The 25245-nt window shown below is 38.6% G+C and overlaps 1 protein-coding gene across 1 annotated transcript in view; it reads left to right on the forward strand.

The window, feature by feature from the left end:
* Window positions 1-25245, forward strand: part of DNAH3 (dynein axonemal heavy chain 3) — a 195806-nt gene that overhangs the window by 123776 nt on the left and 46785 nt on the right. The window contains exons 43-48 of the mRNA XM_027126693.1: window positions 12469-12572; window positions 14735-15029; window positions 16599-16778; window positions 24046-24169; window positions 24251-24407; window positions 24653-24796. Of these exons, the coding sequence (XP_026982494.1) occupies window positions 12469-12572; window positions 14735-15029; window positions 16599-16778; window positions 24046-24169; window positions 24251-24407; window positions 24653-24796 (1004 nt within the window). The remainder of the gene's footprint in view (window positions 1-12468; window positions 12573-14734; window positions 15030-16598; window positions 16779-24045; window positions 24170-24250; window positions 24408-24652; window positions 24797-25245) is intronic.

Raw genomic sequence — 25245 nt, forward strand, 5'->3', positions numbered from 1 at the left:
TGGCCTGTAATTTTCTTTTTTTGTGATAACTTTGGTTTTGGTATCAGGGTGATGCAGGCCTCATAGAATCAGTTCAGAAGTGTTCCTTCCTCTGCAATTTTTTGGAATAGTTTGAGAAGGTACATGTTAACTCTCCTCTAAATGTTTGGTAGAATTCACCTGTGAAGCCCTCTGGTCCTCGACTTTTGTTTGTTGGGGTTTTTTTAATTACTGATTCAACTTTATTACTGGTAATTAGTGTGTTCATATTTTCTATTTCCTCAAGGTCCAGTCTTGGGAGATTGTACCTTCCCAAGAATTTGTCCATTTCTTCTGGGTTGGTCTTTTCTTTGGCATATAGCTGTTCATAGTAGTTTCTTATGATCATTTGTATTTCTGTAGTGTCGGTTATAATTTCCCCTTTTTCATTTCTGATTTTATTGATTTGGGCCTTCTCCCTTATTTTTCTTGATGAGTTTGGCTACAGGTTTATCAATTTTGTTTATCTTTTCAAAGAACCAGCTTTTCGTTTCATTGATCTTTTCTATTGTTTTTTAGTCTCTATTTCATTTATTTCTCCTCTGATCTTTATGATTTCTCTCCTTCTACTAACTTTGGGTTCACTTATTCTTCTTTCTCTAGTTCCTTTAGTTGTAAGGTTAGGTTGCTTATTTGAGATTTTTCTTGTTTCCTGAGGTAAGATTGTATTGCTATAAATTTCCCTCTTAGAACTGCTCTTGGGCTTCCCTGGTGGCGCAGTGGTTGAGAGTCCGCCTGCTGATGCAGGGGACACGGGTTCGTGCCCCGGTCTGGGAGGATCCCATATGCCGCGGAGCAGCTGGGCCCGTGGGCCGTGGCCGATGGGCCTGCATGTCTGGAGCCTGTGCTCCGCAACGGGACAGGCCACAGGGGTGAGAAGCCCGTGTACCGCAAAAAAAAAAAAAGAACTGCTCTTGCTGTATCCCATAGGTTTCGGATCATTGTTTTTTCATTTTCATTTGTGTCTAGGTATTTTTTTATTTCCTCTTTGATTTCTTCAGTAATCCATTTGTTGTTTAGCCTCCACGTATTTGTGATTTTTGCAGTTTTTTTCTTATAGTTGATTTCTAGCCTCATAGTTCTGTGGTCGGAAAAGATACTTGATATGATTTAAATTTTCTTAAATTTACTGAGGCTTTTTTGTGGCCTAGCCTGTGATCTGTCCTGGAGAATGTTTCATGTGCACTTGAAATTATGTATATTCTGCTGCTTTCAGATGGAATGCTCTATGTATATCAATTAAGTCCATGTGATCAAAGGTGTTATTTAAGACTAGTGTTTCCTTATTAATTTTCTGTCTGGATGATCTGTCTATTGATGTAAGTGGGGTGTTAAAGCCCCGCCCCCCACTATTATTGTGTTACTGTCAATTTCTTCTTTTATGTCTGTTAATATTTGCCTTATATATTGAGGTGCTCCTATGTTGGGTGCATATATGCTTACAATTGTTATATCTGCTTCTTGGATTGATCCCTTGATCATTATATAGTATCCTTCTTTGTCTCTTGTCACAGACTTTATTTTAAAGTCTATTTTGTCTCATATAAGTATTGCTACTTTTGATTTCCATTTGCACAGAATACCTCTTTGCATCCCTTCACTATCAGTCTGTGTGTGTCTCTATATCTGAAGTGAGTCTCTTGTAGGCAGCATATATACAGGTCTTGTTTTTGTATCCATTCAGCCACTCTATCTGTGTCTTTTGGTTGGAGCATTTAATCCATTTACATTTAAGGTAATTATTGATATTTATGTTCATATTGCCATTTTATTCTTTTTCTTTTTTTCTCTTCTCTTAAGATTTGATGACTATCTTTAGTGTATGTTCGGATTCCTTTTTCTTTTTTTTGTGTATGTCTATTTTAGATTTTTGGTTTGTGGTTGTTACTATGAGGATTTTATATGGCAGTCTGTATATGTGTGTGTGTGTATAAGTTGCTGATCTCTTCATTTCAAAAGCATTTTTAAAACCCTGCATTTGTACTCTCCTCCGCTCCCAATTACTATTTTTGATATCATATATTTACATCTAATTGTTTTCTGTATCTCTTAACTGCTTATTGTGGGTATAGATGATTTTACTACTTTTGACTTTTAACCTCCCTACTAGCTTTGTGTGTGGATGATTTCCTACCTTTACTGTAGGTTTGCCTTTACTGGTGACCTTTTTCATTTTGTAATTTTCTTGTTTCTAGTTGTGACCTTTCCTTTTTCCTAGAGAAGTTCCTTTAACATTTGTTATAAAGCTCATTTGGTGGTGCTGAACTTTTTTAGCTTTTGCTTGTCTGTAAAGCTTTTGATCGCTCCATCAAATCTGAATGAGAGCCTTGCCAAGTAGAGTATTTTTGATTGTAGGTTTTTACCTTTCATCACTTTAAACATACTGTGCCACTCCCTTCTGGCCTGCAGAGTTTCTGCTGAAAAATCAGCTGATAGACTTATGCGAGTTCCCTTGTATGTTACTTGTTGCTTTTCCCTCACTGCTTTTAATATTCTCTCTTTATCTTTAATTTTTGTCTTTTTGTTTGTTTGTTTGTTTGTGGTACGCGGGCCTCTCACTGTTGTGGCCTCTCCTGTTGCGGAGCACAGGCTCTGGATGCGCAGGCTCAGCCGCCATGGCTCACGGGCCCAGCCGCTCCGCGGCATGTGGGATCTTCCCGGACCAGGGCACGAACCCGCGTCCCCTGCATCGGCAGGCGGACTCTCAACCACTGCACCACCAGGGAAGCCCAGGTTCTTTTTTTTTAATAGATTTAATTAACTTATTTATTTATTTATTTTTGGCTGTGTTGGGTCTTTGTTGCTGCGCATGGGCTTTCTCTAGTTGTGGCGAGCGGGAACTACTCTTCATTGAGGTACACAGGCTTCTCATTGCGATGGCTGCTCTTGTTGCGGAGCACGGGCTCTAGGCACGTAGGCTCTGGTAGTTGTGGCGCGTGGGCTCCAGTAGTTTGGGCACGTGGGCTTCAGTAGTTGTGGCTTGCAGGCTCTAGAGCACAGGCTCAGTAGTTGTGGTGCACAGGTTTAGTTGCTCCACAGCATGTGGGATCTTCCTGGACCAGGGCTTGAACCCGTGTCCCCTGCATTGGCAGGTGGATTTTAACCACTGCACCACCAGGGAAGCCCTTTTCACAGGTTCTTATTGGCCTGTTGATGTTCTTTTTTGTAATGTTCTATCATAGTTTTATTTTTAACAGACTATGTCTAGATGTAGGTATTCTTTTGTTTATTTTTCCTAGAACATGATGAGTCCTTTCAGTCATCAAGGGAAAGTTTTAGTCTCTGGCTTCCATATCTATCATCTCATCTTTCCTTATTTTTGTGTTTTTGACGTTTTTTATACCAATTATTCATTTTAATATGATTCACCCACAACTTCAATTATGCTTTTACTGCCTTGAGTGATTTTAATTCTGCTGTGTGTCTTTTGTTTCCTCACTATCCTTTCTTAGTGTATGATTAAAAGCACAGGCCATAGGGGTTTCGCTGGTGGTGCAGTTGTTGAGAGTCCACCTGCCGATGCAGGGGATGCGGGTTTGTGCCCCGGTCTGGGAGGATCCCACATGCCGCGGAGCGGCTGGGCCCGTGAGCCATGGCCGCTGAGCCTGCGCGTCCGGAGCCTGTGCTCCGTAACGGGAGAGGCCACAACAGTGAGAGGCCCACGTACCACAAAATAAATAAATAAATAAAAATAAAATAAAATAAAAGCACAGGCCATGAAGTCAAATTGTCAGAGCTTGAATCCTGGCTCCAGTATTTACTAGTTGGATGACTTTGAGCAAGTTCCCTAATGCCACTCAGTTTCCTCAATTATGAAATGAGGGCAATGATAATACTATGTATTCATGGTGTTCTTGTAAGAATTAAACAGGTTAACACATGTAAAAGCATTTAGAATAAAGCGTGGTACACAGGAAGTGTTAAATAAATATTAGCAACTTTTATTGCTGTCCTCCTCCTCATCATCTCTGTTAGCTCATTCATCTCCCTTTTTTAATCTCATTTTGCCTTTTCATCTAAGCCTGTTTTCTCCTTATGGTTTTCTGTTCCTATTTCATGGAAAAATTATGTCTTTTTGCACCCTATTTAGGATATCAAACAGTTTTCTGAAATTTGGTTGTGAGTCCTGCATTAAACAAGGTTCAGAGATATACTCTTCAAGTTTAATCTCCATGTTATATTCCTTTACATTGCAACATTTTTTCACAGGTTCCATGTGTTGTTGTCTGCTTCCCCATGCTTTAACATCAATCTCTTCATGCTCTGTGTCAGCAAATTGGTACATGAAGTATCCTTGACCCCATTCTTGGTTCACTTTGTGACAACATCTTTCCTTTCCGTCTGTAGCTGAGCAGCTAATTATGTGCACAGCTTCCAAGTTCCCTACAGCATCTCCTGCCTACTGTAATGGGCTCGTCTCCTTCCTCCATGTCCTATTCAACTGATGCAGTATTAAAAAGGCCCCATAATTTCCAGCATGTACTGCAGACTAGTTTCTTCGTATACCTTCTTTGGCAACAACTACTCTACTTAAACGTAGGTTTGGTTCTGAAAAAGCTGTTTGTAAGAGCAAAATGACACCTTACAAGTGACTGATGTGAACATATCCATTGAAAGTTAAGCTTTACTTTTGTCTCCATGGTAATCATACATCTCTCTTTTTGCTGGTTTTCAAAACTCTCCACTACTTTTGGACATGATCAGGGTAAATGGTATTCATAAACCCCCTTAAAAAAAAAACCCAAATGCTGTAAACTCTAGAGTCAGGAACAATGGGATGGCCAAGATCCAAAGACCACATGTGATCAACTAATGCCATCTGTTGGAAGCAGGCTTTTTATTTGTTTCATCTGTGAACATTCTAAAAAAGGACATTTTTGATCTGAGGAGCGACTGTGGTTCTTTACCTTGGAAGACCATACCTCACTGAATTTAAAGTGCCACGACTATCTCCTTCCTCATTGTGGTCTGCGACCCTGCCACCCCTATCAGCTGTAGAAAGATGGCCTGGCAAGGCAAGGATGAGAAAAAAAGGAGACAGTTCTTCCAGTTCTCCCAGAGTGGTACCTGGCAGGGCAAAGCAACAGCTGCCTCATTTTCTATGTGGGATGTCACCTGCATCTCTGCATCTCTGTATCGGGGGTGGGGGGAGGGGGGACTAGGAGTATACCCAGTGGGCCTGTTGCTCTTTCTCATGCAGTCTCTTGAGGTAAAATTTCTCAGTCCAGCTCATCTACTATTTAGTTCGAGGAGATTCTGCCTAGCTTCTTTTAGTCTTTGTTTTCAGTGACATTATTCCACTCCTTTCTCTTGTGCCTTCCTAAGTATTTTACAATAGGAAATTACAAAGCTCCTAGACAGAACCCATTGAATCCAAAGATGTGTTTTAATTGCCAAGTGTGAATTCTTTCTAATATAACAGCTTTATTGAGGTACAATTTACATATCATAAAATTCACTCACTTAAGTGAGCAAATCAGTGGTTTTTAGCAAATTTGCCTAGTTGTGCAACTGTCTAATCCAATTTTAGAATATTGAACATTAGAACAAATTTAGAACATGGATCACCCCAGCAAGGTCCTGCATGCCCATGTTCAGTGAATCCCTGTTCCCATCCTCAGCCCCAGGCAACCATTCATCTGCTGCCTATAGATTTGCCTTTTCTGGACATTTCAAATGCATGGAATCATGTAGTATGTGGCCTCTTGATCTGGCTTTGATTGTACTTTCTTATTACCATCTTAAAAAGCTTAAAATGTCTTTCTAGCCTTTCCACAGGGTTTAAAATTCTCATGGTGAGATCTCCAGGGAGGCCTTCTCTGACCTCATGGGATGTTGTTTTCTGGGCTTTTCATGATCTAGGAGCCTGGGGGCACATGGATCTCTCAAATAAGTGCTGAAGGAACTGTGTTGGGGAATGCACACTAAGGAAAGCCAGCAGTCCTTTGGGGAATTCCCTCAAGGTTGGGTTAACATCATCTAACATTGATCTTTATTTGTCCAGAAGTGCTAAATTTCCCTTTATTCTTTTGCTTTTTGTTTGTTTGTTTTTTCATTTTTTTTAAAGTCTTTATTGAATTTGTTACAATATTTCTTCTGTTTTATGTTTTGGTTTTTTGGCCATGAGGCATGCGGGATCTTAGCTCCCTGACCAGGGATCGAACCCGTACCCCCTGCGTTTGAAGGTGAAGTCTTAACCACTGGCCTGCCAGGGAAGTCCCCCATTGTGTGTCTTTTGAAAACCCACTCACCTCTCTGTTGAAGTTTATCTTGTTCTCCCAAGTGAAGGCGAGGAAAACAGTTGGGGCAGGGGGTGGTCCGAGGTGATAGAACTAATTTATCTTCCTGGATTTCTACTACTATTCTTCCCATTCTACCCCTGCACTTGCATCAGAGTTTGAGTAAAAATCACAGTGCAGAACGAACAGGAGCACTACTCTGATGAGGACCAAACAGACCTAGAGCTAAATGTTCTCAAGTGCCTCTCTGTGTGCCCACAGCTATGCTAAATGTCTGACACATATATCTCATTCACCTTCCACAGGGATTCTCTAAGCTTTATATAAAATCAGGCCCATTTTACAGATATGCAAATGGTAACCTTGGCCAAGATCACACAGCAGTAAATCCACTTTTACTCAGTTGGACCTTTTCTCTTTGGCCGAAATGTTCCTGTATCAAGCCACAAATTAACTCTAGCTAATAACATCAGCAAGAGAAGGGGATAAATGCTTTTCTGAATCATGCTTTTTCTATCTCTTTTTTTATTATAAAAGCAATTTAATTCTATTAAATAAAAATGATCAAAAATATTTTTGTTCATACCACACTATCACAAGTATTTCAGTTTTCAAAATATCTTTCTCTATCTTGTCCATCTGCTTTCATCTCTTTATATAGTTGACATAATGGTATATATTCCCTTTTTTATTCTTCTATTTTATCTGTCATTGTTTCTTGAATGCATTTTTCTTTATTAATACTTAGATTTTGTAGCTATCATTTTAAAGTATTTAATAGATAATTTATTTTAAAACTTCATTTTTTAGTTTTCTATTTTACTTAAGTATTAATTGGGTATATATCTCCTTATCTTCCTCTTAGTTCTAGATAATGTGAATTCTCTTCTTAAGGTCACTTCATCTCTCTAGAACGTGTATCTACATCATTGACCCTAGTTCTCTCTTTTTTTTTTTTAATAAATTTATTTTATTTATTTATTTATTTATTTTGGATCCGTTGGGTCTTTGTTGCTGCGCGCGGGCTTTCCCCAGTTGCAGCAAGCGGGGGCTACTCTTCGCTGAAGTGTGCAGGCCTCTCATTGCAGTAGTTTCTCTTGTGGCAGAGCACGGGCTCTAGGCGCGTGGGCTTCAGTAGTTGCAGCACGCAGGCTCAGTAGTTGTGGCACACGGTCTCTAGAGCGCAGGCTCAGTAGCTGTGGCGCACGGGCCTAGTTGCTTCGCAGCATGTGGGATCTTCCCAGACCAGGGCTCGAACCCGTGTCCCCTGCATTGGCTGGCGGATTCTTAACCACTGTGCCACAAGGGAAGTCCCTCTCTTTTTTTAATTGAAGTATAGTTGATTTACAATGCTTCAGGTGTACAGCAAACTGATTCAGTTTTATATATATATAAATATATTTATATAAACACACATTATATGCCTATGGCTATTCTTTTTCAGATTCTTTTCCATTACAGGTTTTTACAAGATATTGAATATAGTTCCTTGTGCTATACAGTAGGTCCTTGTTGTTTACCTATCTTAGATATAGTGGTATCTGTTAATCCCAAATTCTTAATTTAACCCTCCCCCCTCCTTTCCCCTGTGGTAACCATAAGTTTGTTTTCTATGTCTGTGCATCTATTTCTGTTTTGTAAATAATGTAATTATCATTTTAATGACTGCAAAGTATTCCATTCATTTTATAAGACATAATTTTGACTGGTCTTCTAATGTGGGACATGTAAATTATTTTCAAATTTTTGTTATCACAGATGGTGCTGTGTAATCATGTAGAGAGATTATTTTCATTATGAATTATTTCCTTATGATAAATTCCCAGAATGTGATTTCTGACTTGGACTAGAGACATTTTTGTAGCTTTGTAAGCATAGTGCCAGATTGCTTTCTAAAAGTGTTGTACCAGATTGACTTCTAGGTAGAGCTGCACAGTGACGTAGGATAATAGAAACTCTCTACTATAATACATAATGATATGAACAATAACAGCAGTTTAAGCCTAAAAATTTCCCAGTTACAGCCTGATTCTTTAAACATTGAGAGGTAGAGGATAAGGAGAGAAACAAAAGATCCTGCATGTTGTATCTCTCAACCCAGAACCCACAACCCCACTGTCCTTCTAAAAGTGATGCTGAGAGGAAAGGGGGTGAGTTGACAAATTTCTGAGAGTTCTCATTGGTAATCACCAGTGTGGAAAAAGCAGATGGCAGTGGTGACTGGGCAGCTGCAAAAAAAGTGTCTAAGAGAAACCTTTGAGCATGAAACCCCTCCATAATTTGGTAGGACCTTATTAGGAGTGGGAGAAACTACCAGGGTTTGCATCTTCCAGAGCTCCATGCTGAGTGGGGGAAGTGAGCTGAATTTTTCAGGAGTGAATCATGTCTCTAACTGGGGTGGGAGTGGGATGGACCCATGGTTCTGGAAAATTGGCCAAATTTTAGAAAGAGAGTTCAAAGCCCAGGTTTCCTGGCAAGGGCAACTGAGTATTTCCTTTTACCCAACCCCTGTACCCTCAGGCTACAGAAGAGAAATCCACACACCAGTCCTTGAATTGTGGCCAAGAAAGTGAGGGAAATAAACTCACCCTAGATAATGGTGGGGAAAATGTCAAGATTTTACCTGATTATATCAGAGTAAGAACATCAGAAAGAAAGAGACAGAGACAGAGAATGAGAATCTAAAAGAAAAACGTGACCTAAGAAACATAAATTATTTGTGTTGCAAGAACTTAGTAATAATATAAATTTAATTTTTAAAATTTATAGATGAACAATGTGCTACTGGCAAAGGGATAGATATATAGCTCAAGAGAATAGAATTGAGGGTCCAGAAATAAGCCCCTCATATTTATAGTGACTTGATTTTTGACAAGGGTACCAAGATAATTTTATGGAAAAAGAATAATCCTTTCAACACATGGTGCTGGAATAAATGAATATATACATGTAAAATAATGAATCTGGGCCTCTACTTTACACCATAGTAAAAAATTAGCTCAAATGGATCAAAGATCTAAATTCAAAAGTTAAAATTATGAAAGCTTAGAAGAAAACATAGGTGCAAATGATCATGACCTTGGACAGGCAACAATGTCTTAGAACAACAAAAGCACAAGCAACAAAAGAAAAAATAGTTAAACTGAACTTCATCAAAATTAAAAACTTTTGTGCTTCATAGGACAACATCAAGAAAGTGAAAAGACAACTCACAGAACGGGTGAAATTTCTTTTGCAAATCATATATCTGATAAGGGACTTGTATATAGAATGTGTAAAGAAGTATTATAATTCAATGATAAAAAGATAAATAACACAATTTTTAAATGGGCAAAGTAACTGAATAGACATTTCTCCAAAGAAGATATATAAAGGGCCAACAAGCACATGACAAGAACTCAACATTACTAGCATTATAAGCCATCAGGAAAATGCAAATCAAAAACACGAGATACGGGGCTTCCTGGTGGCACAGTGGTTGAGAGTCTGCCTGCCAATGCAGGGGACACGGGTTCGAGCCCTGGTCTGGGAGGATCCCACATGCTGCGGAGCAACTGGGCCCGTGAGCCACAACTACTGAGCCTGCGCGTCTGGAGCCTGTGCTCCGCAACAAGAGAGGCCGCGACAGTGAGAGGCCTGTGCACTGCGATGAAGAGTGGCCCCCGCTCGCCGCAACTAGAGGAAGCCCTCGCACAGAAACGAAGACCCAACACAACAACAAAAAAAATTAATTAATTAAAAAAAAAAAACCATGGGATACCAACTCACAACTGCAATGAGAATAATAAAAAAGATGGAAAACAGCAAGTGTTGGTGAGAATGTGGGAAAATTGGAACCCTCACATGTTATAATGGAAATATAAAATAGTACAGCAGCTTTGGAAAACAGCATTTGGCAGTTCCTCAAAAGTTAAACAAACAAAAGAAAGTTAAACATAGAGTTACCATGTGACCAAGCAATTCCACTCCTAGATATATGCCCAAGAGAAATAAAAACAGATGTCCACACAAAGACTTGTACACAAATGTTCATAACAGCATAATTCATAATGACCAAAAAGTGGAAACAATCCAAATGCCCATCAACTGATGAATGAATAAATAAAATATAGTATATCCATACAATTAAACATTATTCAACAATAAAAAGAAATGAAGTAATAATACATGATACAATGTGGATAAACCTTAAAAACATTATGATGAGTAAAAGAAGCCAGTCACAAAAGAACATCTATTGGATGACTTCAATTATATGAAATGTCCAGAATAGTAAATCTATAAAGACAGAAAGTACATTAGTGGTTGCCTAGTGTTGTGGGCATGTGGGGAGATGAGGGACGAGAAGAGGATTTGGGAGGTGACAGCTAAGAGGTATGAGGTTTCTTTTTGGTGCAATTAAATGTTCTAAAATTGATTATGGTAATGACTGTACAACTCTGTGAATATTAGTATATTCATACATACATGTTTTTTAGTAAACGATTGAATTGTACAATTGAAATGGGTGAATTATATCATGTGTGAATTATATCTTAATAAATCTGTCATTTTAAAGTTTGTAGATGAGGTGATAAAACCGCAGAATCAGAGAAAAAGAGGGGTTGAGAAACCAAAGAAACAAATTGAGATCTAAACAATGCTATTAATGATCTAATAAATGAGAACCAGCAAGGAATAAAGCATACAAGTCTAGACAGCTAACAAATGGCTTAGAGGAAAGGTTTCAGATAACTACACTTGCTACAGAAGATGAAGTCTAAGAGCAATTATAAAGAATATGACTGATATGGAGACCAAGCAGTGCTAATTCCTTTAGTGGGTAACCCAATAAATAGTGTAGACAATATATACTAAGATATAAATGCAGAAATTTTTCCTAAAATGAAGAACTGCTTCTGTAAATTTTAAGAGTATGCTGTATTCCAAGAAAAACTGATACAGAATAATTGACCAAAAGAAATAATATGATTAAATTATTGGACTTCCAGGATAAAAGAGATTCCATCACGCATCTGTATAGGAAAGAAAAATCAATAAAAGTGGAATTATCTGATGGGCCTCAGACTTCTACACAGCAACCTAGAATGCAAGAAAACACACTGGAACAATGGTCTGCAACATTCTGAAGGAAAGAAAATGTGACATAAGAATACTACTCTTGGGCTTCCCTGGTGGCACAGTGGTTGAGAGTCCACCTGCCGATGCAGGGGACACGGGTTCGTGCCCCGGTCCAGGAAGATCCCACATGCCGCAGAGCGGCTGGGCCCGTGAGCCATGGCTGCTGAGCCTGCGCGTCCGGAGCCTGCGCTCCGCAATGGGAGAGGCCACAACAGTGAGAGGCCCGTGTACCGCAAAAAAAAAAAAAAAAAGTTTTCCTCACAAGAAAAAAAATTCTATGTATAGTGACAGATTTTATAAGAATAGAATCATTTGACATTACATGCATTATATATTATATATACAATCTTTATTAATATAATTTTATAATGTGATCAGTTCACTGTATATATAAATATTGAATCACTATATTTTATACCTGAAACTAATATAATGTTATTTGTCAGTTATACCTCAATTGAATAAAAAAAAAAAACCACTTTTAGGAACCAGTATCTCTTGTAGTGAATAATGATTATCTGAAGTTTAGCAGGTCCTTCAGTTTCATTTTAGTCTCCTTTTCTTCTAATTTAAGTAAAATTAGATTTAATGTTTTTATTTTTAATAGTGTAATATATAAAAATATAATTATATTTTATGTTGTATTAATATAAATCATATATATATACATAGTGTATGATATATAATATCAAATGATCCTATTCTAATAAAATCCTTTCTTTCATCTACCTATACTTCCATCTTTAATATGTTTGTGTGTCTTGAGAGAGGACTGGAAGGGTTGCCATCAAAAGTTATCTCTAGGTGTGAGATTTGGAGCGATTTGTTTTCTTCCTTTTTTGTTCTTTTCAATACTTCCTCTTTATATTATTAAGAATAATTATTTGTATAATTAGCACCTATTATTTCTATACATATAATAAAGTTATTACCCTTTAAAAGGTGTTATTCCAGGTTATACTGTTACACAACTATGCCAGTACTGGTAGTTATACATTTCAGATGCCTATGGCTGAGGTAGTTAAACACCTCAAATATGAAATGTAAACCCCTGATGTACTAATAACCTATTCTATTTCTTTGGGTACAGGAAGCATCTATGATTTTTATTTCCTCAAGCAAGGTGGTGGACATTGGTACACATGGACAGAGTATATCACCAAAGAGGAGGAAAAAATCCCAGCAAATGCAAAGGTAAAAGAGAGTTATTGGCCATGGAACTTTGGTAATGACCTGATATTCAGCAAAGTGGAGAGGTTAACAGCAGGTCTGTGTTAGCATTTTTAAGAACTTACTTTAGAAAAAGGTTCAAACATGAGCTGGACTGAGCCTTCAAAACATGGACTTTAGAATCAGAGAGTCCCAGATTCCTTACTCAGCCTTCACTCTCTCTGCCTCAATTTACTCAACTACACAATAGCAGAAAAAAATACCTAAAGGATGGCTGCAAGGATTGAAGACATTATACATGAATTTGTGGCACACACTGTGTGCTAGATTATGCTGCTGCTATTCTGGTTATTATCACTGTCTATAATGCCAGACGGTCATCAGTCTACCTCTCAGATACCTCAGCCAAAAAGATCCTTGCCTTTTCTTTAAAATCCCCAGAGAAAGATTTCTTTAATCAGAATTCTCAGAAAAATGGGTATTGATTAATAGATTTTCTGGTTAGCAGACAATTCACCTACAACTCCTGCTCATTTCCTCGTGGAAAATTTTTTCCAGATGTGCAATTTCGTGCCTCTATTTGCAGTTATCTAGTGGACATAATTTATCTTTCTGGGGGTGATTGTAGATTGTTCAGGCCCCAGATAGAGTAGTAAGAGATGGATGGGAAAGTGGAAATACTGATGACAAAGTCAGACACCAGACAGGAGCACAGCTGCTTGTGAAAAGGGTGCAATAAGCAGGAGTGAATGTGTGTTGAGTTCAGGACACACCCTGGAGGCTGTCTTGTAAAGAACCCCACAGCACTGAGGCCCTAAACTTTCATTCTCCTTAAAGAGCTTTATCACCAGAGCTCCAGGGGTTTGCAATCTTGCTGGATTCATACAAATAAAAGTCCAATGCAGAAAATATTTCAGTTCTGCTGGGAATTTTTCCTTTGTCAAAAAATTGTTCTAGCCCCTGAAAATAAAAATCTAAGAAACAAAACCTGCTTTACATTCCTAGTCTTGGTACCTGGTTCTGCATTCAGTATCACTTACTGGCTGTGTGGCTTTGGACAAGTTAGCCAGCCATCCTCCAGTCTCAATTTTTTCATCTGAAAAAGTGAGCTAATAATATACCTGCCTCAGAGGGTTATTAGGAAAGCTGCAGGGAATAACAGAGGCAAAACATCCATAGCTCAACACCTGCTAATTCTCTTCCTCACCCCTTCAATTCCTCTGTTCTATCTGCTCCTTTTACTTTGATCAAATTATTTATCAAAAGAAGCCAAGACTTTTGTCTACCAATATACACAAGGCCACCATGTTGCACAGTCCCTGTTGGTGCCACTTGCGTTATGGTCTAGTTTTGCTTTAGGGGCACCATTTACATAAACCATAGTGTGAATGGTGCTCCCTAGAGTTGCACAACAGCACAACAGTGGCTCCATGTTCACTAGCCCCTTCTAGTCTAGACATTTAAGTAGTAGACAAATAAGTAATAGGGATTCCAGGAGCTCAAGACCAAGCCCTTAGAGCCCAATTGGAGCCTGAATACCAGGAATAGTATTGCAGTTTCCATACTGGAAAAAGAGTTAATAGGAACAACCAAGAATCTGAGCATTAGGAAAAGCAGATGAGGAACAAGCACAGGGAATGGGGCTCAAGGGTCACACCTAACCCTTCTTGAACAAGCAGTATAGGTGGCGTATGGGAGGTGGATCTTTCCTGGGGCAAGGCAGTCAGCTTGGTTCAGAGCAGTGGTCTCAGACGGCAGTAGCTATAGACCCATCCTTACTGTAATTGGTGTTTATAATATGACATTTCAGTGGTTAAGAATATAAACCTTGGAATCAGACAAGCTGGAATTAAAATCCTTGCATTTCCACTTACTTGGTGTGTAAGTGAGCTCTGGATCTCAGTTTCCTCATCTCTAAAACAGAGTTTCCTCATCTCTAAAATGCCCATATTTACGTGCAAGATTTAATTTAATCCTCAAAACAGCTCAGTGAACTAGGTGCCATTATTATCCCCATTTTACAGATGAAGAAACTAAGGCCCCTGGAGAGGTAAAATACTCAAAATCATAAAGATAAATAAGAGATGGAGCTGAACGGATAGTAAGGATAGAACCCAAGTCTCCTGAATTCCAAGACCCAATCTCCTGGGCTCAGTACCAAGACTCACCATGTCTTTGTGGCACAGGTCTCAGAACTCATCATCCCCACAATGGAAACAGCCCGGCAGTCCTTCTTCTTGAAAACCTACCTGGACCATGAGATTCCAATGCTGTTCGTAGGACCCACGGGCACTGGCAAATCAGTCATCACCAACAACTTCCTTTTCCGCCTTCCCAAAAATACTTATCTGCCCAACTTCATCAATTTCTCTGCCAGAACTTCAGCCAGTCAGACCCAGGATATCATCATGTCCAAGCTGGATCGACGGCGGAAGGGCCTTTTTGGGCCTCCCATAGGGAAGAAAGCAGTGGTATTTGTGGGTAAGGCATTGGCCTGCATCTGGACACACCAAATTCTTCTACTCTAAGCTGCAGCAAAACAGAATCTCCCCTTGTACAGCCACTGTATAGTCCTTTTACTCTCTCTGGGAGATAAACTATTTCTGGTTAATATAATTCAGCATTCCTTCCCTCCCCTCCTATTTTCCTTCCTTCCTTCCTTCCTTCCTTCCATCTTTCCATCCCTTCTTCTCTCCCTTCCCTCCCTCTCTTCCTTCTTTCATTTTTTGTTTCCTGTCCTTTCCTTCATTCATTACCAAGTATTTGTTAACCATGTACTATAAGCCAACTTTTCAGTAAGTGAGGCACAGTCCAGGCCTTTTTGCCTGAGGGAGGATCCCAGTTTCTCCTGGAATGAAGTTGAGCCTGTGGATCAGGCAAAGTTACTTTACAGTGAGAGGCAGTTAGGTCCAGAAGGGGACTGTGGTGTTTGCCCTCTTGCATCTCCAGAAGCAACTCACACTTTGTGATGAGCTTCTATTCCATTATGTGCCAGATAAATATGTTATCAGTATATGAAGAAATATAATAGTTGCTAAATAAATATTTGTGAAATAAGCACATTGAATTTTCCCAGGATTTTATGTTTACAAAGCACTTCCTCATTTATTTTGTTTGAGCCTCACAGCCCCATCAGTTTATTAGCCACCATTATCACTTTACTAGTCAGTTAATTGAGGCTCCAGAGGTTACATTCCCTGTTCAGGGTCAAACATCTAGAAAATTCTGGAACCACGAGCCAAAACCAGGTTTCTTGGTGCCAAATACATTATCTTTTCCACTCTCTTACTGCTGACTCATAAAATTCTCATTTAGTAATAGTAATGCCCTGCCCTTCTGGGTTATCTCATGTCCTGTCTTTAAAATTCATGTATTGATAGTAAATGTTGCATGTATTTATATCCTTGCCAATTAGTAACAGCTCCCTAAAGGCAGGGATCCTATTTTGTTTCCCTTTCTTTTCCCCCTTTCTCCTTTCCTCCAGTCTTTTCTCCCTTCCTATTTTTATGGTATATCCAAAAACAGATTAAGCTTTGCAGCCAAACAGACCTAGGTCCAAATCTCACTTTTTAACCCTAAGCATACTATTCCATGACCTTCAGTTCCTCACCTTTAACATAAAGGTAATACTCTCTTCCTTATAAAGTTATTATTTTGATTACATGAGATAATATGTATAAAACTCCTAAAATCTTACGTGACACAAAACTGGGCATTTAATCAATGTTCATTGGAGTCTATTGAGTGCCTTCTATGTGCCAGGACTGAGCAATATGCTGTTTTAGAAAATCAGTCCCTACCCTGGAGGAAATATGGGAAAAAATTAAATGTCTGTTTGTTAATGCCAATCTGTCAATAAAGCAGGAGAGCCCAGAACCCAGGAAAAGCTCTTCCATTATGGTGAGAATGTCCACTGGCTGAGCCCTGCCTAGAGTGAGGATGTAACAACTGGGCACAGACTCTCCCATGGAGGGATAATCATCTGCTACCTCCTGTGAGAGCAAAGGATCCCATAGACTTACAATCTGTGGCCATGGCTTCTTTCCCCAGATGACCTCAACATGCCAGCCAAAGAGGTGTATGGGGCCCAGCCCCCCATTGAGCTCCTGAGGCAATGGATTGACCACGGTTACTGGTTTGACAAGAAGGACACAAACAAGCTGGACATCGTTGATGTGCTGCTTGTGACAGCCATGGGCCCCCCTGGTGGAGGAAGAAATGACATTACTGGTACGTGAAGGAGAGAGTTCATTACTCTTCACCCACCCCCTGCAGAGCCAGACCACCTTCATGGATGGAGGGTTGGTGCAGGGCACTCGTCCTGATGGAAGGTGTAGAAAGGTGTGTTTAGGCTGTAGCCAGAGACACTTGAGTTAGCTTCAAGGAGTGTCATTTGAATATTTCATGTTGGTAGTTGTATGAAATAGGATGGGAAGATGAAAAGAGGATTTGCGGAGTCTTTGGCTAGAGGAACAGAGAGTCCCATGAAGAAGGGAGTTCAGTGTGGACAGCATGTGTTCCAGGAGGGAGGCTAGATCAGAGGTTCTCAACTAAGGGTGCATGACAGATTCACCTGTTGTGTTTCTCATAATTCTTTGGATTGTCAGAGACAGAACACCTAACCCAAAGTGGCCTAAGGAAAATCTTAATGATAATAAACAAACAAATTAATAAGATTTTTTCCCCTGTCATCTAACACTTCAGGAATATATTTTGCTTCAGGTGCAACTTGATCCATCTAGGTCTACAGATTTTCATACTTTTATTCTGAGATACATCCTTGGTTAAGAATCTTAATGCCATTTCCAGACTTAAGATTCTGTGGCCTTGCTCTCCCCTGTGGCATTTGTCTTTGTCATTTGTAAAATAAGGAAGATAAGCAGGGTGATTTTATTTGGGTACACAAACCCATCACCTTCCACTTCAAGTATAGAGTCCAGGGGTACCTTTGCCTTGGGTTTGAGTATAACAGGATCTCAGGCACTTGGCATCTATAAATTCAACACTTCTCTCACTAGTGAGAGGGAGAGGAACTTGGTATATTACTTTTCTCTAAGACCTAGTCATTCAATAGGAGAAAATATTTGCAAACCATCTGTCTGATAAGGAGTTAATATACAAAATATGTAAGGAATTCATACAACTCAATAGCTAAACAACAAACAATCTGATTTGAAAATGGATAGAGAATTCGAATAGACACTTTTCTAAAGAAGACATACAAATGGCTAACAGGCACATGAAAAGATGTTCAATATTGCTAATTATTAGAGAAATGAAAATCAGAATCACAGTGAGATATCACCTCACACCTGACAGAATGGCTATTAACAAAAAGTCAAGAGATAACAAGTGCCCTTGTACACTGTTGGTGGAAATGTAAATTGGTGCAGCCACTATGAAAAACAGTAGGAGGTTCCTCAAGAAATTAAAAATAGCACTATCATATGATCCAGCAATGCCACTTCTGGGTATATCTGAAGGAAATGAAATCACTACCTTGAAGAAATATCTGCACTTCCATGTTCATTGCAACATTATTCACAATAGTCAACTCATGGAAACAACCAAAGGGTCCATCGATGAATGAATGGATAAAGATGTACACACACACACACACACACACACATACACACACACACACACACACACAATGGGATATTATTCAGCCATAAAAAAGAATGAAATCCTACCCTTTGTGACAACATGGGTGGACCTTGAGAACATTATGCTAAGTGAAATAAGTCAGAGAAGAACAAATACTATATGATATCACTTACATGTGGAATCTAAAAAAGCCAAACTCATGGAAACAGGAGCAGAATGGTGGTTGCCGGGGTTTAGGGGATGGGGGAAATGGGGAGATGTTGGTCAAAGGGTACAAGTTTCCAGTTATAAGATGAATAAGTTTTGGGAATCTAATGTAGAGCATGGTGACTCTAGTCAACAACAACAGCAATAATGGACTTGTTACTTGACCTTATTGTGGCAATCGTTTTGCAATATCTATATGCATCAAACCATCATGTTGTAAGCCTTCAGCTTATGTATGTTATATGTGAATTATATCTCAATAAAACTGGCAGGGGGTGGAGATCTATTCAAAAGGGTATATCTGTTTCCAGTACATATCATGGAAATAGGAATTACTAACATTTGTGCAGCAGTTGACAGTTTTCAGGCTATGTCACATACATGATATTTGAAAAGATCCTATAATGAAGACCAGTGCCCAAAATCTGCCGGGAAGACATCTGTAGTCAAGTGAAATTGGGTTTATTAATTTGCTGCAGAAAGGGTGTCTGCACAGCATGGAGAACCATGAGAGTGGCTGGTGTAAGAGAGTTAAATGGACTTGTGCTGGGTGATGTGAGGAAAGGCTTAAGGAACCAGGGACTCTGGCATTGGGTAATCTCAGGAAGTGGGGACAATTTGATGAGTGGGTATCTTAATTTTTTTCTCTGCTTCGTAAAGAAGTAGAGTCATTCATATTAGCTAGGGGGGAAGTTTTCATGGTTTCAGAGCAAACTTGTTTCTGTCTTGTTCCATCATAGCTAGGGAGTGACCTCGTCTGATGTTGATATTTAATGGAATTGTGTTCAGTGGAGAACTAACAGCCTAGCTGATATTCGCCAGACCAGCTGCCAGCTTTCAGGGCTGAGATGGGAAACCTGAAGCTCAAGGCAGTGTAGTGTGGTGGCTGAGAGTATGGCTTGGCAGAAGACTGATCTGGGTTTAGGTAACATTAACAAACATTAAGTACTATTAGTATCCTTATCATCAAAAGAGTAAGTGAATTTCTCAAGTTCACACAACTGTAAATGGTTCCAGATCAATGTGTAAAATATTATTCTGGCTTTTTTTTTAAAAAAAGAAAAACCTACATATGTCAATACATAAGTATAGTGGAGTATATATATATATATATATATATATATATATATATATATATAAAATACTTATGTACTGACATATGTATTTTCCTTTTAAAAAAAATGTCATATATATATATTGAAAAGAGTTTTGGGAAAAATGTCAGCAGCTGTGCCAGAATCATCATTTTCGGCTCTTCCCAAATTCCCATAAACAGAGCAACTAGATAGCAAACCCAAAAACCTATAAACAACATTTACAACAAAACTAGTTGGCAGAGTATTCCCCACATATTCTAAAGTATAATTGGTGGGAACAAACCACTGGCAGCTACAAGACCCACATGTTATCTGCCTCTGTGCGGGAGAAAGCAGAAGGAAGTATTGAGACATCTAACAGACCTGAGAATGGTTGAACCCCAAAGTAGCAAACAGGTATTCACTGATAAGCATGGCAGCCAATCTGAGAACAGGAGCTGAAGTTGCAGGACTTTTACCTTCTCAAATAACAAGTAAGCACAGTGAATGTGCAGTGAGCTCTGAGGGACTAGAGCATTATAGCCGGTTGTGATTTCTCTAAACTAACAACCCAGGTCTCCCATACAAGGTGAGACCCTACACTGAAGAGAAACTGGAGTTGAATCAGAATTGAGCAAGTTAAGATTACTAGAAACAAAGGAAAGAGAAGGTCAAAATGAGAGTGAGAGAGAGGAACAGAGGCAGGAAAGTTCAGAAAGCAAGTCACTATATTTTTGAACACTTAAGAAATCAACAGAAAAGGAAACTTTGTGGAGTTAGAAAAGGCATCTGAGTCAAGCCTTCTCTAATTGCATATATAAAAATGAGCAAAGAAAAGTATTGAGGTCATGTTTCATAAAAATTAATGTAGGAAGGAAGAGAGTAGAGAAAAACACCCCTACTTCAAAAGCACAACAGAAAGACATACTTTAAAAACTTTAATCTATTACTTCAAAATAATCTGAAAGACACTGATGAGATAATACAAGGCAGGAAAGAATGACATAAATCAGAATTAGAAAAACTTAGAAATTGAATGATGGAACTCAAGAATTAGGGAAAAAAAGTTACCTTAGAAATGAAGCCAAAACTAAAAGGAGCAAAAATAGAATAAATACAATCAGTAATGCCTTAAGAAATAAAAAATTAGAAGGAATTTTTTCATCAGAAAAAAATAAAGACGTACTACAGCATCGATGAACCTTAAAGACATTATGTTAGTGAAATAAGCCAGTTACAAAAGGACAAATATTATATGATTCCACTTATATGAGGTACTCAGGTTCACAGAGACAAAAAGTAGAATGGTTGTTACCAGAGGCTAGATGGAGGGAAATGGGAAGTTAGGGCTTCATGAGTTTCAGTTGCAGAAGATGAAAAGATTCTGGAGATAGGTGGTGGTGATGTTCACACAACAATGTGAATGTGCTTGATGCTGCTAAACTGTACACTTAAAAAATGGTAAATTTTATGTTATGTATATTTTATCACAATAAAATTTTTTTCTAGAAATGAAGAAAGGAGCTAAAAGGTTTGAGAGAAAGTAACAAATATTAAAGTTAGGTAGAGGAAATCCAACATACAACTAACAGGAGTGTCTAAAGAAGAAAACTGAAGTTTCTTCAAAGAAGAAAACAGAACTAATAATAAAAGCTATAATCCAATAAAATGCGCCCCCCAAAAAAGTATTTTTGAAAATTACATATTGAAAAGGTACATTGTGTACCTAAGAATACAGACTCAAAAATGATCATTACCAAGACTAGTAAAATCACTGGACTTTAAAGAAAAAGAAAACTAGATCATCTTAAGAATTTTCAACTGCAATCTTTATGCTAGAGAAAATGGAATAACATATTTATGATACTTGAGGGAACACAATGAGAGTCAAGGCTTTTGTTGCCAGCAAAGCTGACCTTCAAGTATAAAATAAAAACTATTATCAACACGCAAGAACTCAGAGACTTATTTCCTTAAGCCCTTTCTCAGGAATCTGTTAGAAAATGGGTTTCACATGATCAAAACAGCTATAAAGAGATCAATATAACAACTGGTAGTGAGCATTACTTAATGTGGTTATTTGTTGAACTAAGACTACATGGGATGGATTGTAACATATAAAGCCTATATGATTTGATGATGTAGATATTGAACAGTTGAAAATGGAGGGGGATGAGGATAGCACATACAAGAAGTTTTAAACTCTTCTGTTACTGTAATTGGTGGTGGTAGTATATTCTTATTCTGAGTGTGTTGTATGTAAAAAGTAGGATTATATGAATGAGTAACTATAGTATTTTCTGTTTCTACTGTCCCTTGTGTGCTTGAGAACCAGGACTCAGTGTGGAGAAAAGGAAATCAAGACGTAATATAGAAGAAGTTAAGAAAAAGCTCTGGAGTCCTAAATTTGAAATATCAGTACTAACTCATGTTCCAGGTCTAAAAAGTAATAACCAACTCATTAACAATAAGAATTCTTAGCACCCAGACTGTGGTCTTGAAATCCAGTTTCCTACTAAAATAAACAAGGCTTCTTGGAGAAATGGCTTATTGCATGTCTGGGGCAGGAAATATACAAGATGTATCTGTAATGTCTTCATATATGCCTGTAACGTTTTCATATATCCAATCATGAGAAAGCTTTCAAAGACTACAGAGTCCTGTCAAAAGCATTCAGTTAACAACACAAGGAGGCTCTAACTGGCAAATACAGGGAAATTTGAGCTTCAACAATGATAGTAATTTAAATGGATTGAAATTTATCAAAAGATATTTAAGTCTATGAATCAGTAATAACAATCATAGCTGGTTATCTTCAGAGGATGATAAAACACCAGTTCATTATCTTGAAAACTGATAAATAAATGGAAAGAAGCAAGCATTTATTTTGACTTTCTTATATGAAGTATACCACTGTATAAGCAAATAGATGAAGGGGAAGTGTCCCTTCTGAAAATAGTCCTAATATTTTAATAAACTATATAGTAAATGAAAAAGAAATTATATAATCAGAATATCATCATTTGGCAAACTTCAGTGAATTAATGGATCTAGCCATTGAGAATCAGTAGCTACCAACATTGCAGAGGGAGAGACAACATCATGTGCCCTCTGATGAAGGACTACACCACCACCTATAGTGTGGCCAAAGAGGTGGAACCTGAATCTGATTAAGTCTCTAGGTACAGCTGCAAATTGGTGGGAAATACGAAGGGCAGAGGAACCAAGTAAATTACACCATGTAATCCTGACTGTGGAAACTTCTACAGATCAAACAGTCCAGCTATTCAATAGACAGAAGATAAAAGAAAGGGATGGAGGGGGGAACCTATAGATTAAAAGAGACTTAAAAGACATATCAATTTTTTTAAATTAGCGGGATTAAACTCTGGTATCTAGAAATGAACACATGGTCAATAAAGATGCAAGATAGCAATTACTTTAAAAGTCAGGATAGTGACAACTTTTGGAGGGAGAAATGGAGAGGTCTGTGATTGGGATGGGATATATGGAGGGCTGGCAAAGTTGTATTTCTTGACATGGATGGTAGATGTAAGGATGTTAACTTTATAATGATTCACTAAACTATACATTTGTTTTGTGTGGTTTTCTATATCTGTGCTTTACTTTATATAGAAAAATACTTTTAAAAGAAGATATGCAGGCAAATCTATAGAGACAAAAATTAGATTATTAGTTGCCAAGGGCTGCAAGGAAGTGGGGAGTGACTGCTAGTGGGTAAAGGATTTCTTTTTGGGGTGATTAAAATGTTCTGCTATTGATTGTGGTAATGGTTGCACAACTAAAATACTAAAAAATCATTGAATTGTGTACTTTAAATGGATGAATTGTATAGTATGTGAATTACATCTCAATAAAGCTGATACCTAGTATAACTATAAATATATAGGCATCTAACATTGGGTATATAGATACAAATACAGAGATGTAAGAATGTCAGACTAACAGTGGGGAGGGGAGAGAGAATGGATTTCGTGTGTGGGAGGTAAGGGATACTTTCTATAAAAGTATTTCTGAATTGTTTGATTATTTTACAATGATCATATATTGCCTTTACCTTTTTTTTTTTTTTTTTTGCGGTACGCGGGCCTCTCACTGTTGTGGCCTCTCCCGTTGCGGAGCACAGGCTCTGGACGCGCAGGCTCAGCGGCCATGGCTCATGGGCCTAGCCGCTCCGCGGCATGTGGGATCTTCCCAGACTGGGGCATGAACTCGGCGTCCCCTGCATCGGCAGGCGGACTCTCAACCACTGCGCCACCAGGGAAGCCCTGCCTTTACCTTTTAACAACCTTGAGCACTGGACTAGCACTATTACCAGAACTTCTGCAATCATGGAGACGTTCTATATCTGTACTGTGCAATACAACAGCCACTAGTCACATGTTATCCTTGAGTAGTTGAAATGTGGCTAGTGAGACTGAGGAACTAAATTTTAATGTTATTTAATTTTCATAAGGCTGCCATATTGGACAGCACAGCTCTAGAACATTAAGGCAGAGGGAAAACTCTTCTATATCTCAGGATCTCTAGGCCCAGGAGGTAAGTGTGAGAATATATGCACACTCACACCTGTGCATGTTTTCCAGGACGATTCACTCGCCATCTGAATATCATTTCCATCAATGCCTTTGAGGATGACATTTTAACCAAGATTTTCAGTTCAATCGCTGACTGGCACTTTGGAAAAGGGTTTGATGTGATGTTCTTAAGGTAAGAGGTTCCTGTGTTATTGGCCTGGGGTCCTCAGTTCTGGCCCCTCTTTAACTGGTCTGCCTTCTCCTTCCTCCCAAGGTATGGAAAGTTGCTGGTACAAGCTACGATGACAATTTATAAAGCTGCAATGGAGAATTTCTTGCCAACTCCCTCCAAGTCACACTATGTCTTTAACCTGCGGGACTTCTCACGGGTGATCCAAGGGGTATTGCTCTGCCCTCACACCCACCTACAGGTCAGCCGCTATCATTTCTGTTATCAAGTTCATTCAGTGATATCCTTGGCTACATGGAATATACAATGATAAGAGTAATATCTAACTTCTATCAAGCATTTAATCTATGCTAAGCATTGTGCTAAGTATTTTGTAAGCATTGTCTCATTAAAGCCCCATATCGACCCCAGGATTTAGAAACTATTTGAGAACTACCACCTCAGTCACCACCTGCCATTTATTCAAATAATTAACTGGATTTTCAGGATGTAGAAAAGCTTATCCGGCTTTGGATCCATGAGGTTTACCGGGTCTTCTATGACCGTCTGATTGATCATGAGGACAGACAGGTCTTTTTCAACACGGTGAGGGAAACCACCTCCAATTGCTTCAAGCAGTCTGTGGAAAAGGTAAGCCAGACCCTGTGATCATTTGGCCTCAGAAATTGCCCCAAATATTTGACCATGCTAGTCTCAGATTTCAGATTGTCTTCCTACTAGAGACTTAGAGCTCCACTTTCTGAATCTCAAGAAACAGTGTATTGAGCCAACTAATCACTCAGTTTGCTGATATAATAGTTGGCCCAATTTCACTTCACTTCCCTGGTAACATATAAGTTTGGATACATTCAAACTTATGGTTTATGATATGATGTTATTGTTTATGATTAATGTAAAATGCATTTGCAAGGTCAGTTAATTTGTGAGTTGAGAAATAAATACACCATGAGTTTTCATGGTTTGATTGATGCCTTGGTAAAGCCCGAGTGAAAGATTGTCATGGTTTCCCATTTGTAAATATTTTCTCTTTTCTATTCTTTTTTTTTTTTTTTTTTTTTTTTTGGTATGCAGGCCTCTCA

The sequence above is a fragment of the Aethalodelphis obliquidens genome, unplaced genomic scaffold (genome assembly GCF_003676395.1).
Source record: "Aethalodelphis obliquidens isolate GAN/ISIS:26980383/991018 unplaced genomic scaffold, ASM367639v1 scaffold30, whole genome shotgun sequence".
Classification (NCBI taxonomy): domain Eukaryota; kingdom Metazoa; phylum Chordata; class Mammalia; order Artiodactyla; family Delphinidae; genus Aethalodelphis; species Aethalodelphis obliquidens.